Raw genomic sequence first — 17247 nt, forward strand, 5'->3', positions numbered from 1 at the left:
TAGAGCTGCCCCTGCTCCAAACCCCTCTTCCCCAGCTCAGTTGGGTCACAGGCATCAACAATTTTCTTCAACTGGGTCGCCAGAAAAAAACTTTGAAAACCGCTGCTATAATGGACCCAACCAGAAGCCCCCTCCCCTCCTCTCCCAAGCGCTCTGTGGATTGGGAGCCAGATTCCTCCACTGGGCCCGGCTCTGGTTATCAGCCACTATTTGTCGGTCCAGCAGAAGAGGGCTGCCCCACTTCGTAGCCCTCAGGACCCAAATATTTCCTGCCTGTCTCACTCCTCACTCCAAGCCAGAAGCCCTCCTGCGTGCGCTGCCCTGCGCGTCTCGCTCTGTGCACCAGGGGGGGTGGTCTCTCCCCGGCGCCTCGGGACGGGCTGCCGTGCACACAGCAGAGGCACAGGCAGAGCGCACGGAGCCTCTCACCTCCGGCTGCCCCCGCCGCGTGCGCCCCGGCAGCGCCAGGGGACCCCGCGGAGCATGGCAGCGGCGGCGCCGCAGGGGAGCCGCGCCGCTCCCTCACCGCTGGCGCCGGGCGCCGGGCTCTTCCTCGTGGTCTTGTCCCCCTTCCTCACCCTGCGCCCCGGGGCCGCCCAGGTGGGGCCGCCCGGGCTCAGCCTCCATCCGCCCTATTTCAACCTGGCCGAGACAGCCAGAATCCGGGCGACGGCCACCTGCGGGGAGGAGAGCGGCGGCGGGAGGCCCCGGCTGGAGCTGTACTGCAAGCTGGTGGGAGGCCCGGCCGCCGCCCCCGCGGGGCACACCATCCAGGTACCTCCCCTGGCTGCGGCGGCGGCGGGGATCCCCGGCCGGGGCGCGGGTTAGCACGGGCTAGGGGCCTCCGGGGCATGGCGCACGGGCTGCCCGCCCTGGAGAAGCGGGACAGGTGCGCACCGGAGGCAGCGCTGGGCTTCGTCTCATTCCTCCCCGCCTTTCATTGCCCGGCCGGTGGCCCGCGCGGCGCGATTCCCCCACCCCACTCCGGAGAGATTTTGCGTGGGGAGGGGGAGCGGTTGGGGGTTGAGCTCCAGAAGGGCCAGGTTAGTTTAGGCTTAAAAGCCTGGATGGGCCCGCCTGGCAAAGTGCCCATCGGAATCTCAGCTCCCCCAAAGTCTGGGCGTGTTTGGGTGCGGTGGTGTGCGGGCCCTTCTTTAGGTAATAGACAAGAGGTGCAACTTGAACTCAGGACCGCACCTTGCCTGCACAGCCTCTGCCCTCAGGGAGCACTTTGTAGTCTCCCCAAAGCTTGCAGTATAATTTTGTTTGACCTCTAGTTAAAGACTAGTCCCCAGTAAGCAACTGATGGTGGCGGTTACTTTAAGCCATGTTTCCCTGAATATTTTTAAGTGGCTCGGGTTATATTGTGGGGCAGGAAGACAAGCCAGGATCCAGTGATCTCATTACTGTTTGTAGGAAAAAATATAGGGAGCAGAAGAAGAGGGGCACAAGTATGTTCCTGTATCTGTGCCTGTTTTCCCTCAGCCCTCCCTACACCCTTGCATTGGTGTTTGAAGAGCTGACAGATGTGAAGCTATAACCTCTGGATCCTGATTTCCTCTGTGCTCAGGGAAGGAGCCCAGCTGCCCAATCCCACTTACTCAGTTTTTCTTAATACAGTTTGGAAAGCAATCTCCCTCCACTCCACCTGCCTGGAAAGCTGTGTGGTGCAGGATCGCCTTGCTCTCCCAATCTCTCCCAAGCACTGAAGGGTTGGGCAGAGTAGATCAGATGCCGTACGGCTTTTATGCTTGTTCCCATCCCCAATTCTTCAGTGTTGGCAGAGGTGTATACTAATAACTGCTGCATCAGGAAAGGGCCCTCTAGGCTTTGGAGGGGGAAATGCCTTTTAAAGTTGTATTAAGAAGACCCAACACGTGTCCTGGTTTTTACAAGTACTGAATCCTGAGCCTCATAATGTACCCCTTAAGCTACTTGTGGGATGATGCCAGAGATTCCTGTGGGAGTTGGGGGAGGGTGTTGTTCTCTCTGAGAAGAGAGTGTGAGGGGAGGGGTGGTAGGAAAGGATAATGAGAAAGCTGCAGATGCTGATCTGACCTATCTGGTCATGAGACCTAGGTGCACCTTATGACTGCCACAAAGAGAAAAAAAGAAAGCAAAATTCCCAGGGATGGGTTGATAGAAATACACTTTCTCCAGGTGGTTTGGCAGAAACTTGTGTGAACTTGTCTGTCAGGAAGGTGAGTAAAAAGTAACATTAACCACTGATCCAATGCAATGGACATGCAGTATCAGCTCTGGCAGTACATTACTACAGGGGAGATGTTGGGGATAGTTTGACAAACATTCTTTAGGACTTTCAAAGGAATTTGTTTTGGGGTAGGAGTGAGGGAGAGAGTTAGAAGAGGGTCAAAATAGGATTTAAAATAGGTTGTTACAGAATTATGGGGTCAAATTTGTGACTACAATTGATAGAAGGACTAGGCAAGTCATTTTTACAGGAACTTGAAAAAGGGGTTGTGTTGTGTCAGTTTTATTTCAAGAATCATTCCTGTTTGGGGGGGGGGGGGGGAGTTTCTCTCCATAGTTTTTTCAGGGGAAAGATCAAGAGGAATGTGCTATCCTCAACAAATGCTGATAGTGCCTTTCTTCCATATCACACTATAATCTGTTCTCAATTGACTTTGTATTTCTATAATGCCTTTCATCAGAAAATATCAAAGTGCTTTACCAATACTAACAAACTGCACAACATTCTGTTTTACAGATGGGAAAACTGGGATGCAGATTAAGTGACCAGACCAAGGTCACAGAGGAAGTTTGTGACAGGCAGGAATACCTTTGCTCTTAGTTCTGTGCTTTAAGCATAAGGCTATCCCTTCTCCCTTACATATTCAGCTGAACCTTGCTGTTTGATACTTGGTTAACACAGACACCACATAATTTGAACAGAAAATGCAGCAATCTCTCCCTATTTCTCAGCAGTGCTTTAATAGCAGAATAGTGTAGTGTGATCTCATACTACTAACATTCTATAAAGTATTAGAAGTCATTAAATATAAACTACAAATAAACAAAATCAAATAAGTAAACAAAGTTAATTCCATGATGCAATATCCTTGCTTTCTTGTCTTTTGTCTTTTTATATACTATACCACTTGTAAGTGTGAACTAATGAGGTTTTACTGTATGTAGGGAGAGGATAGAAAGAAGGAGAATTCCCTTTGTTAAATATTTACCTTACAGGTCCTGGGTTAGAAGCCAGTTGTGGTTTGTGCCTGATCCAAATTCCTGGAAGAATTACTGATCTCTCAGACCTGGCTCAAGGAAACATGTTTTGCTTCTTACAGTATTTGTATAAACGTGGATACAGCAGAGTCTCTCTCCAGTTTCAACAAAGCTCCATTGAGATACATAACATAAATACTTCTGTAGTTTACCAGCAGTTGTTGTGATTCAAGAGGGGTTGGAAATTCTTTCAAAAGGCCAGGGAAATCCAGCCACAGAAAATGTGATAAGAGCACAGTGTACATATTATCAAACTGCTCCACCTCTAAAGTTCAAATACACTTTAAATAAGAGAAGAGAATCTATCTTTGTGGTAAGACTTGCAAAAATGGACAAAAGTGCATTAAATTCCTATGAAATCTTATCTCATAAGATTTTAACAAACACACACACTTATATATAGTACTCTGTATTAAAAAAACTCACAGGGAGAGAATGTAAGGTTTATGTAAGGTTAAGGCTGATATTGACCATAGCCACAATAACAAAAGAAATTCCAAGTTAAGGTGATACTGTACACTTAACTCCCTCCATTGTACCTTACTATTGAGGTATGTCCAGGTCTGGATTGTGGCTGGCCCTACACAAGTTTGTAAGTGCAAGGGGAGACAGTCCAAGCAGTTTCTCCTAGTCTTATGCCTGGTTCATGGGGTAACCACAAAGTGGATGGGGAGTGGAGTCACTGCTCTATGCTAGTGCCATCACTAGCCTCCCCAAAGAGGATGAGGAGGAGCAGAATGGCCTCAGCTTTGCTCTCTGGAGCTAACCTGGCACCCTTAGTGTACACTTTTAATGCATGGCATAGTGTTTACTGGAGTTTGCGCTCCCAGGGAGCTACAGGAAGAATTCAGCGTGAGTCATCCACCATTCCTCCTAGGGTTTCCACTGCAGTGAGGCCCCTCCACACAACTCAGCTACCTGATATGGGCTGAGCCTGTAAGGCACTGTCCAACCCACAGTATAGCATACAGTCTGTTTCCCTTAATCAGCATATTGGTAAATTGGCCATTCACTAAATTAGGATGATTTTCAGTGAACAGATTCAGTGCAATGCTGTGCATTCCAGTGATTCACAATGATGGATAAATGGCGTGTCTGGGACTGGCTGATAGTAGTAGTGCGCAGATGTGAATTAGCATTTGGTAGCATACCTGGTCTGCTGTGGGGCACATAACTGTCAGATATTATTATGATGTAACCAAGACCTGCAATGAGGTTCTTTTCTGTTGTGTAGATAGGACCTTTATCTTCACTGGGTGTAAATTGTGTACATTGGCATACTTCCATAGATTGCTTGTTGGTGATCTCAGTTTGAAAACTGAAACTGCATTCTGCACACTTGGGAGAACTGCAGGAGACAAGGATAATTAAATCACTAGCAAATGCACACCTGCCCTGGTGATGAATTCAAGCCAAAATCAAACAATGTCTTGAGGCTCAGTACCTTGAAATTTAGACATGTGCAGTCTACCAGACAGGCTTCAGTGTGGAATGCCTGTAGATATTGCCAGTGGGAAGCAAGGGAGAATGGTTTGTCTAACAATTTATTTTCTTTCATTTCTCGCTCTCTGTTTTGTTGGCAGGTATGTGGAATGTACTTTACATAACTGAAACTCCAGCTGTTGCAGGATCATTCTTTGAATTATGTATTGGGAAAATTATTAAATCTTGAGTTCAGATCTTCAAGTACTGCAGTTTCTTTACAATAACCCATCTCCCAACACGTGCATTTTATATTCCTAATTCAGTTATATGTTCACTCTCATCTTTACTTTAAGGCTATCATGGGAGTGTAGTTTAAAATGCTGAAACTACACTAGCAAGAACTGTGTTAAAACAAGGCTGTTGCTGCATAATTCTAGCATGACCAGTGTGGACATGGATTTCTTTTAAAGACTCATGCTTCAATATTGTTATAAAACCATGCTCTGGTCACTATTACACATGCTTCTTTCTGGCTGTGATAGAAAATGGTATCACTGACCCGTAGTGCAGTATATGACAAGTTGTGTCTATGCTGGCAAACCTCACTAATGCACAGCCTGAGTTTACAGTAGCACCCTGGTTTAACTTGGTCCTTTGTACATAAGTAAAACCAAACCCGGTTTTAGCATGATTGGAGGAGCATCATGTTATCACATAATCCCTGGATAGTTCATCAGCCTGTGTATGATTTGCCCAAGCCTTTTTTCTAAATGATCCTTGACATTCTTAAGAGTTAATCCCTGACCCAGGCTGACAAATACAGTATTGACTGACACAAACTCAGACTCCATTTCTTGTGAAGTCTATATTGTATGCTATACTTGTTCAATACTTGTCAGAAAGTGGGGCAGCTGCAGCTGCACTGATGTTGACAATGGTTTAAATGCTAGTGTAGACAGGACCAAATCATTTTCAACACTACATTAAATCTTGGATGAAGTCTTCTTGAAATAGTGACAAACTTAGCCTTGTATCACAAGTGCTAACCAGTTGTTGCACTGTGTTGCTGCACCCTTTGCTGATAGCAGAAACAGAATGTTCTGGTATAAACAAGGCTAAAGGGCTGCCTTTATTATAATCTCTACCTATACCGTGACCCTATACATGTTCACAACCCTTCGATATCACAACAGGTGCCTTAGGTTGTGTCTACAGTAGACTTCTTCAGGAAATCTCCAGCCATTGCACCAGCACCAGGGCAGCTTCACCTGTGGTAGCAAAGGTGAAGGCAAAAGAGTAGACATGATGACACTGGTGTTTTTACCACTGTGTCAATTATACCTGAATAGAGTAGGTCTAGATGATATGGTGGTAAAAACACTGGTGAACATGCACTAGTGTCCTGTCTCCACTCTTGCTCTCACTTTGCTATCATCAGTGGATAGGGTAGATAAAAAATAACATTACTGGAATAGAATGTGATGGGGAGAGAGAGACCCTTGGAAACTGACTTTACTAATTTTAACTATTTAAGAGTATTTGGATAGTAGAATATAGTTTTATTAAGGAAAAATATAGCTTTGTTAACTCCACTAGCAGTTAAATTAGAAGCCAATTAGATTTTCTAAAGAGTATTCATTATTATTCCTTTATAGTACAATAGGCTTTATATATTATCAGAGAGAGACAGAGGATTTCCAGAAATTGGTTTTAATTATGTATTTAAAGGGCTGGCAGCCTCCATAAATAAATGCTTTAATTGTCTTAAAAGGCATTTCTCCAAATTTGCATGTTCTTTGGTTTTTCTTGGGGTGCATTTTGTCAAAAGTCCATGATTCAGCACCAAAACATATTACACAGCCTGACATGGACAGAACTTGAAGGAAATTTTGAGTATAAGCTAATGTCCACTTTAGGCCTTGTTTATGCCAGTTTTTGCAACTTTTCCCACTTTTGTTAATGCCAGTTCACCTTTTTCAGGGCTTGTCTACACTTGTCTATAGCAATGCTATAGCACTTCAGTGAAGATGCTATCTATGCTGACAGGAGAGCTTCAGCATAGGTATTCCGCCTCCCCGAGAGGCAGTAGCTGTATTGATGGGAGAAGCTGTCCTGTTGCCATAGCACTGTCTATACTGGGAGTTAAGTTGGTAGAATGGCACTTGTGGATTTCCCACACCCCTGAGCGACGTAGTTAAACCAACATAAGTTGCTAGTGCAGACCAAGCCTCATTGTTAGCAACATTAAGAACTCTGCTGTAGGCCAGCTGCTGCCAGTGTTTTGCATACTATGCTATCTAATCTTGTGCAAAGGAAAACTAATTAAAACAGTTCTTAAAATGCTGGTACTAGCTGCTGACCAGTCTAGACTAGGGCTGCCAAATGTTAACAGTGGTGGAACTGAACCTGTGTTAGTAACAGTGTACTCTAGGCCAAAGTATGGCAGAGGAATCTGTCTCTGAGATTCACTGATCTTAGGAAGGGTTAGTACTTCAACAGACTCTGGTTCCAGATGCTTAGGCAGTGATTTCCACGCCAGTTCAGTGGGCTGACTTTCTTGAAAACTTGGCAGCAAAAATGTACTGCTTAATATTACTTTTTTATTTAATTTAAATGACTTTAATAGATTATAATGAGTTTAAGCCTTAACACAGGTTGTCATAATTTCAAATTTAATTCTAAATAGATTCATTTTTAAAAATAAACCCATATTTACATTTAAAAAAAATCTGATTTAAATTTAAATATCTGATTTTTTTTAATTAAAAAAAACATAGATTTTTTTTATCTGCCCTGCTCTTTCTCTGGATTTAGTATGTGGGTGATGGTGACCTATGATACACAGGAGTTTAGACTAGATGATCTGATGGTCTCTAGTGGCCTTAAATTCTATGATTCTCTGTGCCTCCACTCCCTGTCTGTAAAATGGGTATGTTAGTACAGTAAAAGCTGTTTTATCCGGCACTTCACCAACTGGTAAGCTCTATAAACGGGCATTTCTGATCTTCATTGAAAGTCCGGTCTATAGTCCGGTTGGCACGGGGCTGACAGGTCATTGGGGTGTGGGAGGGGATGCGGAGCACGGGCTCTGAGAGAGTGTTTGGGTGCAGGAGGAGGCTTGGGGTGCTGGATCCGGGGGGCGCTCACCTCAGGCGGCTCCCCGCAAGTGGTGACCTGTCCCGGCTGCTCCTAGGCAGAGGCACAACAGGCGGCTCTGCATGCTGTCTCCGCCCGAAGGAGCCGCCCCTGCAGCTCCCATTGACCATGGTTTGCAGCCAGTGGGAGCTGCAGAGCCAAAACTTGCAGTGGGGACAGCCAGGGGTGGCTCCAGGCACCAGCACAGCAAGTGCGTGCCTGGGGCAGCAAGCCGCGGGGGATGGCCTGCTGGTTGCTGTGAGGGCGGAAGTCAGGCAGCCTTCGGCAGTGTTTCTGTGGGAGGTCTGCCGGTCCCGTGGTTTCGGCAGCAATTTGGCGGCGGGTACAACGAATGCGCGGGACTGGCAGATCACCCGCAGAAATGCCGCCGAAGGCTGCCTGACTGCCATGCTTGGGGCAGCAAAAAACACAGAGCCGCCCCTGGGGACAGCGCACAGAGCTGCCTGTTGTTCCTCTGCCTAGGAGCAGCCAGGACAGGTCACCACTTGCAGGGAGCTGCCTGAGGTGAGTGTCCCCTGGATCTGACACCCCAAGCCCCCTCCCACTCCCCACTCCTCATGCCCTTGAGCCCCCTCCTGCACCCAAACTCCCTCTCTCCTAGTTAACTGGCATTTTAAATTTACCGGTACCCCCATTCTCCCAACATACTGGATAAAACAGCTTTTACTGTACTTCTCTTGCTCAAAAGGGTGTTGTGAGGATTAAATACATTTAAAAAATGATGAGGTGCTTAGATACTATGTCACTGAGGGCCATATAAGTACCGTAGAACATAGATAAAGAGAACTAACGTATATAGAGGACTACTTACTTACACATTGTTGGAGGTGTTCATTTTGAGAGGAATGGAAGGGCCAGTAGCCTTGTAATAATGCAGGCTGTGAAACTGAATCCCAGTAGAGAACTGACTATTTTGAAATGCAGATTACTCTGCTCCTGGAGCATGCTGGGAAATGGGGAGGAGTCTTGGGTTTTTTATAAACAGGGCCTCTTTCTCAAGTCTTAGAAGAATTGAGAAGCTATTCCTTGGTGTGATTTGTATGTTAGTGTTATATTTTGCTTCCGATGTTTTGTTTCAACTTTTAGCAGTTTAGGCATGTTGTTTATCGGTTTTTAATAAAGACTGTTTTAAGTGAAAGAAACCAAACCTAAATCTCTGGTCTACTCTTGTCATCTACTACTAAAATGAAAATGGAGAACCCCAAAATACTGTAGACTGTGGTATCACTGGCATAACTTGTACACTTCAGAATCTGCTGCTATTTAGTCATTCGGGGGATGTCTGTAGCATTATCCTGTTATCCGCTATCTCAGAAGTCCACATGCAGAATCCAGTATGCAAATAATTTGGAAACCCCTGAAAAGTTTTGACTCCAGTGAATGGATTACAATATTACAAACATAATGACAGACCCGATGGCAACGTCAGCAAAAGTGTAGGATTTGAGTATGTGCTTAAAATTAAATGAGGGGTAAGGCTCAGATCCTCCAAGGTCATTAGTGCCTAACTCCCATTGATTTCAATAGGAGTTAGGCACATAAATACCCTTGAGATCTGGGCCTATGTGCTTTCTTGAATAAAAACGGGCTTTGCACATGCTTAAGTGCATTACTGAATTTGTGTGCATATCTTGATGTCATCGCAAAAGTGGGCCTTGATAGTTTCACTAAAATGTCAGTAAAATTATTAATATCATCATGGTCTACTGTAGTTTCTTTGGAAAAGGTTTGTTTTAATGATAGTTTAATATATAAGAAAATGAATGCTTATGATATTTTAATTATGCATTCCATTTTAGTTATTAGGAAAATATTTTTACATAAAACCAGAAATACACCATCAAAAGCAAAACAAAATCTTACCACACACCCAATCAAAGCCCTACCTAAGTATCATAGTTAGCAGTAGGATCCATCACTCATAATTTAATGGAAAGATGTGTCTAATTCTCAGTCAGAGCAAACTGAGCATAAATCTTTTGTTCTGTTGTCTTTCAGGGACAGTTTTGTGACTATTGCAATGCAGCTGATCCCAATAAAGCTCACCCAATAACCAGTGCTATTGATGGAACTGAACGCTGGTGGCAAAGTCCTCCTCTCTCTTTAGGCTTACAGTATAATGAAGTGAATGTCACTTTAGATCTTGGACAGGTGAGTACGTGATCATTTTATGTGGAGTGTTAATGGGTTTGGCCATATACTGTATCAATACAAAAGTCTTACAGTAGCAAGATGAAAATGCTTGAATTAAGAATCTTGGTCTGCCATGTGAGTCTTTTGTGGTTTATGTTCTGCGATTGTTACAGATTTAACTTTACTTAAGTGATTATCTTTTTCAGGAATGTTGATTGTGGGTTCTTGCCACAGACAATATATTGGTTGCTATGAATTGGCGCCACTGGAATCTAAACACAATTCATTAATCTAAAGCTGCATAGGATCACCCCCGTGGAACTCAGGCTTTGCCTTTTATTCCATAAGCTCTTCCCCCATGGCTCAAGGGGAAATTCATGCTGCACACTCTCTTGATGACAGTAGCTGGAAGAGGATTACTTTAACAATAGGTGGATTCCATTAGCCATCCACAGCAAGCCTTCTGCTCTCTGGTGGACACTATCTTAAAAGAAGAAAATTATTGATTTAGAGCAGCCCAGAAAGAAAGACACAACAGAGGCAGGTAGATGGGTGTTAATACAAATATTCAGGCTTCCCCTGCAGGGGAGAAGCAAGTAGCTAACACTAAAGACTCTGCATATGTAAATTCAGCTTTTTAGCTATAGGGACAGATTCTCAGCTGCCATAAATAGGCACAGCTTCATTAAAGTCAGCTGTGCTCTGCCAGTTTACACCAGCTGAGAATATGGCCCATAGTCTTCATTCCCATTATGTTCTTGCTCAGTCTCAGTCCAGATCTGTTCAATGAGGGGTTTCTTAGAAATGTTTCTTTGAACCAGTTTAGTTGTAGGGTTCTATCATTTAGGCAATAAGTGTTTTGGTGTAGAAGCCTGTGAATCTTTACTGATGATTAAGGCTGAAAGTCTGTCACAGAGGTCATGGAAATCACGGATTCTGTGATTTTCCGGGACTTCTGCGACAGCCAGTGTGCCTGGCCCGGGGGTCGCCTGAGCAGCTCATGCAGCCCCTGGGCCCGCCGCACTGGCCGCTGCTGGGGCATTCTCAGGCCACCACACCCCCTTTCCCCAGCAGTAGCAGGGGTCTCGGGCTGCCATGCCCCCCACCCCCAGCACCACAGACTCATAGACTTTAAGGTCAGAAGGGACCATTATGATCTTCTAGTCTGACCTCCTGCACAACGCAGGCCACGGAATCTCACCCACCCACTCCTGTAACAAACCCCTGACCTATGTCTGAGCTATTTAAGTTCTCAACTTGTGGTTTAAAGACTTCAAGGTGCAGAGAATCCTCCAGCAAATGACCCGTGCCCCACACTGCAGAGGAAGGCGAAAAACCCCCAGGGCCTCTGCCAATCTGCCCTGGAGGAAAATTCCGTCCGGACCCCAAATATGGTGATCAGATAAACCCTGAGCATGTGGGCAAGACTCACCAGCCAGACACCCAGGAAAGAATTCTCTGTAGTAACTCAGATCCCACCCTATCTAGTGTCTCATCACAGGCCATTGGGCATATTTACCACTAATGGTCAAAGATCAATTAATTGCCAAAATTAGGGTATCCCATCATATTATCCCTTCCATAAACTTATCAAGCTTAGTCTTGAAGCCAGATATGTCTTTTGCCTCCACTGCTCCCCTTGGAAGGCGGTTCCAGAACTTCACTCCTCTGATGGTTAGAAACCTTCTTCTAATTTCAAGTCTAAACTTCCTGATGGCCAGTTTATATCCATTTGTTCTTGTGTCCACATTGGTACTGAGCTTAAATAATTCCTCACCCTTCCTGGTATTTATCCCTCTGATATATTTATAGAGAGCAATCATATCCCCCCTCAGCCTTCTTTTGGTTAGGCTGAACAAGCCAAGCTCTTTGAGTCTCATTTCATAAGACAGGTTTTCCATTCCTCAGATCATCCTAATAGCCCTTCTCTGAACCTGTTCCAGTTTGAATTCATCCTTCTTAAACATGGGAGACCAGATCTACACACAATATTTCAGATGAGGTTTCACCAGTGCCTTGTATAACGGTGCTAACACCTCCTTATCTCTACTGGAAATACCTCACCTGATGCATCCCAAGACCGCATTAGCTTTTTTCACGGCCATATCACATTGGCGGCTCATAGTCATCCTGTGATCAACCAATACTCCGAGGTCCTTCTCCTCCTCTGTTACTTCCAAGTGATGCATCCCCAGTTTATAACAAAAATTCTTGTTATTAATCCCTAAATTCATGACCTTGTACTTTTCACTATTACATTTCATCCTATTACTATTACTCCAGTTTACAAGGTCATCCAGATCTTCCTGTAGGATATCCCAGTCCCTCTCTGTATTGGCAATACCTCCTAGCTTCATGTAAAAGCAGCAAAGAATCCTGTGGCACCTTATAAGAGTCTTCATTCACCCACCAAAGCTCATGCTGCCCTCTCTGATACTTGATTCCTAGCTTCATGTCATCCGCAAAATTTATTAGCACATTCCTACTTTTTGTGCCAAGGTTAGTAATAAAACGATTAAATAAGATTGGTCCCAAAACCGATCCCTGAGGAACTACACTAGTAACCTCCTTCCAGCCTGACAGTTCACCTTTCAGTACGACCTGTTGTAGTCTCCCCTTTAACCAGTTCCTTATCCACCTTTCAATTTTCATATTGATCCCCATCTTTTCCAATTTAGCTAATAATTCCCCATGTGGAATTGTATCAAATGCCTTACTGAAATAGAGGTAAATTAGATCCACTGTGTTTCCCTTGTAGGCTTTCTGCTTTTTCTTAATCACCTCTCTGAGATGCTTGCTCATCCAGCTTGGTCTACAACTCCTGCCTATGATTTTTTCCCCTTTCTTGGGATGCAGGCTTCTGATAGTTTCTGCAACTGTGACTTGAAGTAAATCCAGGCACCAGCGGGTGTCTCGGGCCACATTCTCCTCCCCCACTCCAGCACCAGAGGGGGTCTTTGGCTGCCACACTCCCCCAGCAGCAGTGGGGGTCTTGGGCCACCACGCTGCCCCATCCCCCCAGCAGCAGTAGGGGGCCCGGGACGTGCACCCCCAACCACCTGCAATGCCTCTGGGCTGCCCCCCGCCCAAGCACCCACAATGCCCCCAGGCTGCCCCTTACCCCAGGGCACCCAAGATTTAGTCAGGGGTATATAGTACAAGTCATGGACAGTCACGAGCTGTGAATTTTTGTTTACTACCCATAACCTGTCCATGACTTTTACAAAAAATACCCGTGACTAAAATGTAGCCTTACTGATGATAAAATCTCTAAAGCACAAAAAAAAAATTGGAACAGGCACAAATTACTACTACATTATACAGTGTATATTAAAAGTAAAATAGCCATTGTTGATCTTAGGCAAGCTTCTGCCAAGATCCTGCAAACACACATGTGAGTAGTTCCCTTGAAGTCAATGATATTATTCTCATGCTTAAAGTTAGAAATGTAAGATTTGAAGATTTGGCCCTCAGTTTATAGAAAGTTGAATGGGATGAAAAACCAGGTGGGAACTGTTCACTTGGTGTAGAATTGGAAATAGGCCTATTATGCTCTTCTCGTTCTCAGTTATTTCATAATATTGCCATTGTCTGAGTTCTGGAAACAGGCTGATAGCTCTGGCCTGTACTTTTTATACGCACGATTCTTTTCTCTAAGCTTTCCAACTCAGAAGTAGGGAAAACATTCCTCAGTTTTATTCATATCTCCGTGTATGAGATTTTGTAATAAAATCTTTAGCGGGAACCCTCTTAATTTGCATCTCCACTGTTTTATATGCTTTATAAATATATTTTCATTTGCTTCTATTCAGTATAAAAACAGGTGAACATAATATAGACCAGAACAACAAATAGGAATAGAAAATTGAACTAAAGGTAGTTCGATAGCACAGAAGGCTTTTTTTGGGATGGGGTGGGGTGGAGGGGGTGGGGGAAACACATCTATATACCACATCTTTTAGTGATGTTCTGTGTTTCTATCTGAGAATAACTTGAAAGTTCGAGCTTCCAGTTTAAAAAGGGGTCACTGCTTTTAGTTGCCTGAGTTTTTGTGTACCCAGGTTGAATGACCTTCAACCCAGGTTGAAGACCCCTGATTCTTCAAAGTTGCTGATTTCAGTTGGAGCTGCAGGTGCTCAGCACTTCTGAAAATCAGGACTAACAGCTCCCATCCTCAAAGGATATTTAGGCAGCTAAGTCCTATTGAAATCAGTGGGCATCTAAATATTTTTTTGAGGATCTGGGCCAACATGTCTCAGGTTGGGGACCCCATGTCAGTGGCCATTTTTGGAAATTTGTGTATAAAAGTACAGTACATTGTGCTACAGAAGATTCTCTTTTTGACTACAGTAACTATTCATTGACATTGTTCATATAGGCTGTTCAGTTCTTGCTTAATAAGCTTTCAAGTGAATTGATTTTATGGGAAGGATCATGGTCTACTAATTAAAGATAAAGGCTGGGTTCTGTATGCAGCTCTGCCACTGACTTACTGGGTGATCTTGGGCAAATCAGTCTCTGTGCCTTAGTTTTCTCTTCTGTAAAATGGGGTTAATACTTCCATACCTCACACAAATGTTCAGGATTAATTCCACAGTGTTTTTGGAGCCGTTTAATATACTTGTGCAAAAGTGGTGCAGAAATGCAAGATGGAAATGGAGGTTTTTCAGTAGTTAAACTAAACTTGTGTGATTTTTGTTTTATAGAATTTTTTTATTTAAAACAAATTTAAATGAATTATACATGTCTGTATTATATCTTGGTTACATTTCTCCACTACACCTCTATGGCGAGAGCCAGAGGTAGGGCCCTACGAAATTCACGGTCCATTTTGGTAAATTTCACAGTCCTAGCATTTTAAAAATTTTGAATTTCACAGTTACAGATATTTGAATCTTAAATGTCAGGGGTTATCACAAATCATGATTATGTATTTAAAAATATAAATATGCAAAGCCCTTAAGTCAGCGTTTCTCAATCTGGTGATCCTGACCCAAAAAGGGGCCACAATGCTATTGTGGGGGGTTCGCAGTATTACCACCCTTACTTCTGTGCTGCCTTCAGAGCTGGGTGGCCAGAGAGTGGCAGCTGCTGGCTGGGAGCAGTGCAGAATTAAAGGCGGCATAGTATGATATTGCCACCCATACTACTGCGCTGCTGCTGCTGCCAACGACGCAGAAGGGCGGCAATTCCATACCATACCATGCCATCTTCATTTCTGTGCTGCTGCTGGCAGTCGCTCTGCCTTCAGAGCTGGGCTCCCAGCCAGCAGCCACCACTCTCCAGCCGCCCAGCTCTGAAGGCAATTCTGCAACCCTTCTACTTTAGCGAGATTTCTTGGTCCATGACGCGTTTTTCAGGGCCATGAATTTGGTAGGGCCCTAGGCATAGGCCATGTCTTCACTGCAGTTAATTTGGTGATTAGCCTAGTCCAGGTGTGAACGGCCACACCGAAAAGCCATATCCAAGTTATAAATCATAGAATCATAGAACTGGAAGGGCCCTTGAGAGGTCATCTAGTCCAGTCCCCTGCACTCAAGGCAGGACAAAGTATTATCTAGACCATCCCTGACAGGTTAGGGGCAACACCTGAGTAAGAGCTCTGGAAACTTCTGCAATGAAGACATATTCATAGAAAGTTTAGGACTTCTACTTTGCCTGGTATTGATAACATTGTCTAATAATTTGTCAGTTTAAGTCTGCACAATGGTAACATGATATTCAGCAGGAGGCATACAGCTAATGTTGATGTGTGAGCTTCCTTTACCTTCTGAGGTACAGACATGATATTTTCACTCCAACATATACATGCAATAATTAGTTTTATGAATGTAGGAAATATCTGTTAATTTTGTTCTTTCCTTTATTTTAATGTTGTTAGGTTTTAAATAGATTTTCTCACTAAGCAAACAGTGGCTTTTTGAGACAGTTAGATTCCAGTTGTGGGCACCCTGCAGCATTCTGTATGTGATGTAATGTAGTTTGCAAACTGAACCCTACCCTTTGGTTTGCAATCTACCAACCTCTTTGTGTTTGAAGGTCTCCAATCCCCAGAGGTCCCAAGGAGCATCCTGTCTATTTCTCATCCCAGGATCTACTTTGCTTCTACTAAAAGCACCGGGCCTGCTATGTAACCTTTGCTTCTATGGAGAATCTGGTGGCAGATGCTTGACTGATGTTCTTAGAATCATAGATTATTAGGGTTGGAAGGGACCTCAAGAGATCATCTAGTCCAACCCCCTGCCCAAAGCAGGACCAATCCCCAAATGGCCCCCTCAAGGAACTCACAACCCTGGGTTTAGCAGGCCAATGCTCAAACCATTGAGCTATCCCTCCCCCCCTTCTTTTTTAGATGTTGGATGCACCCCTCCCTTCATGTTTTGGGGGAAGGATGCAGGCTGTGTGCTCTCTGTCCATCAGACTCTTCAGAGACTACCTGATATATACTATTATTTCCCAGTCAATAAAGGTTTTCTGGGCAGAAGGTTATGTTCTCTTTGCTGCTCCAGCACACTTGACAGAGATGGCTCCACGTTCCCTAGCATGGGAACTAAGGAACCCCAAGAGCCGATAGGCTGATGGCCTTGGGTCTTGTGGTAGTGGGGTATGCTTGTAGACATGGGGGTAAGATAGGTCGGTGGGTTCTTTTCCCACTTTATAGACTTAGTCCCACTCCTCTCTGTTTAATGAATTAAACTTCAACTCCAGGATCAATTTGAATTTGAGGTTCACTCTTAGTATTTTGCATGATACCCACACACCTACTCCACATCAGTCTGATGTGTATAAAACATTCTAATAAAGGCCATTGGCACAGTGCTATTAATGAAGAAGACATGGTAAGGGCTGTGGCCCCAAATACAGCAAGGTGTATAAGCTCAGGCCTAATTTTAAGCATGTGAGTAGACCCATTAGTTTCAATGGAATTACTCATCTGCTTGTTTAAAAGTGTTGTAGAACTGGGGGCTGTAATACTGAAAGGAAGAGGGAAATATGACTAACCATCTAGGGGACAATTGTTCTGCCCTTTATTTTAACACAGTGCAAATCTCCCTGCAGATGAAGTGCGCATATTGTACCGCACTCCCGTCATATTGACCAAGAATAAGTATATTAATGTATGGAACAACAGCGGCTCAGTTATGAATTGGTCATCAAATACCCACAATTAGAGGAAGCAGAGTTACACATAATATCAAATGCTTTTCAAGTGCTGTGTTCCTGCTATTATACATTTTAAGACTCTCTGTGGAGTCTCTCACTTCCTATGTTAATGTCATTGTT

The 17247-nt window shown here is 44.2% G+C and overlaps 1 protein-coding gene across 1 annotated transcript in view; it reads left to right on the plus strand.

Annotated features, from left to right (window-relative positions):
- Positions 1–483: 483 nt before the first annotated feature.
- The window catches only part of LAMA3 (laminin subunit alpha 3), a 114654-nt gene continuing 97890 nt past the window's right edge, over positions 484–17247 (plus strand). Inside the window, exons 1-2 of the mRNA XM_039523014.1 lie at positions 484–774; positions 9829–9981. Coding sequence (XP_039378948.1) covers positions 484–774; positions 9829–9981 — 444 coding nt within the window. The remainder of the gene's footprint in view (positions 775–9828; positions 9982–17247) is intronic.

Source organism: Mauremys reevesii, linkage group 2, assembly GCF_016161935.1.
Source record: "Mauremys reevesii isolate NIE-2019 linkage group 2, ASM1616193v1, whole genome shotgun sequence".
Taxonomy (NCBI): Eukaryota; Metazoa; Chordata; order Testudines; family Geoemydidae; genus Mauremys; species Mauremys reevesii.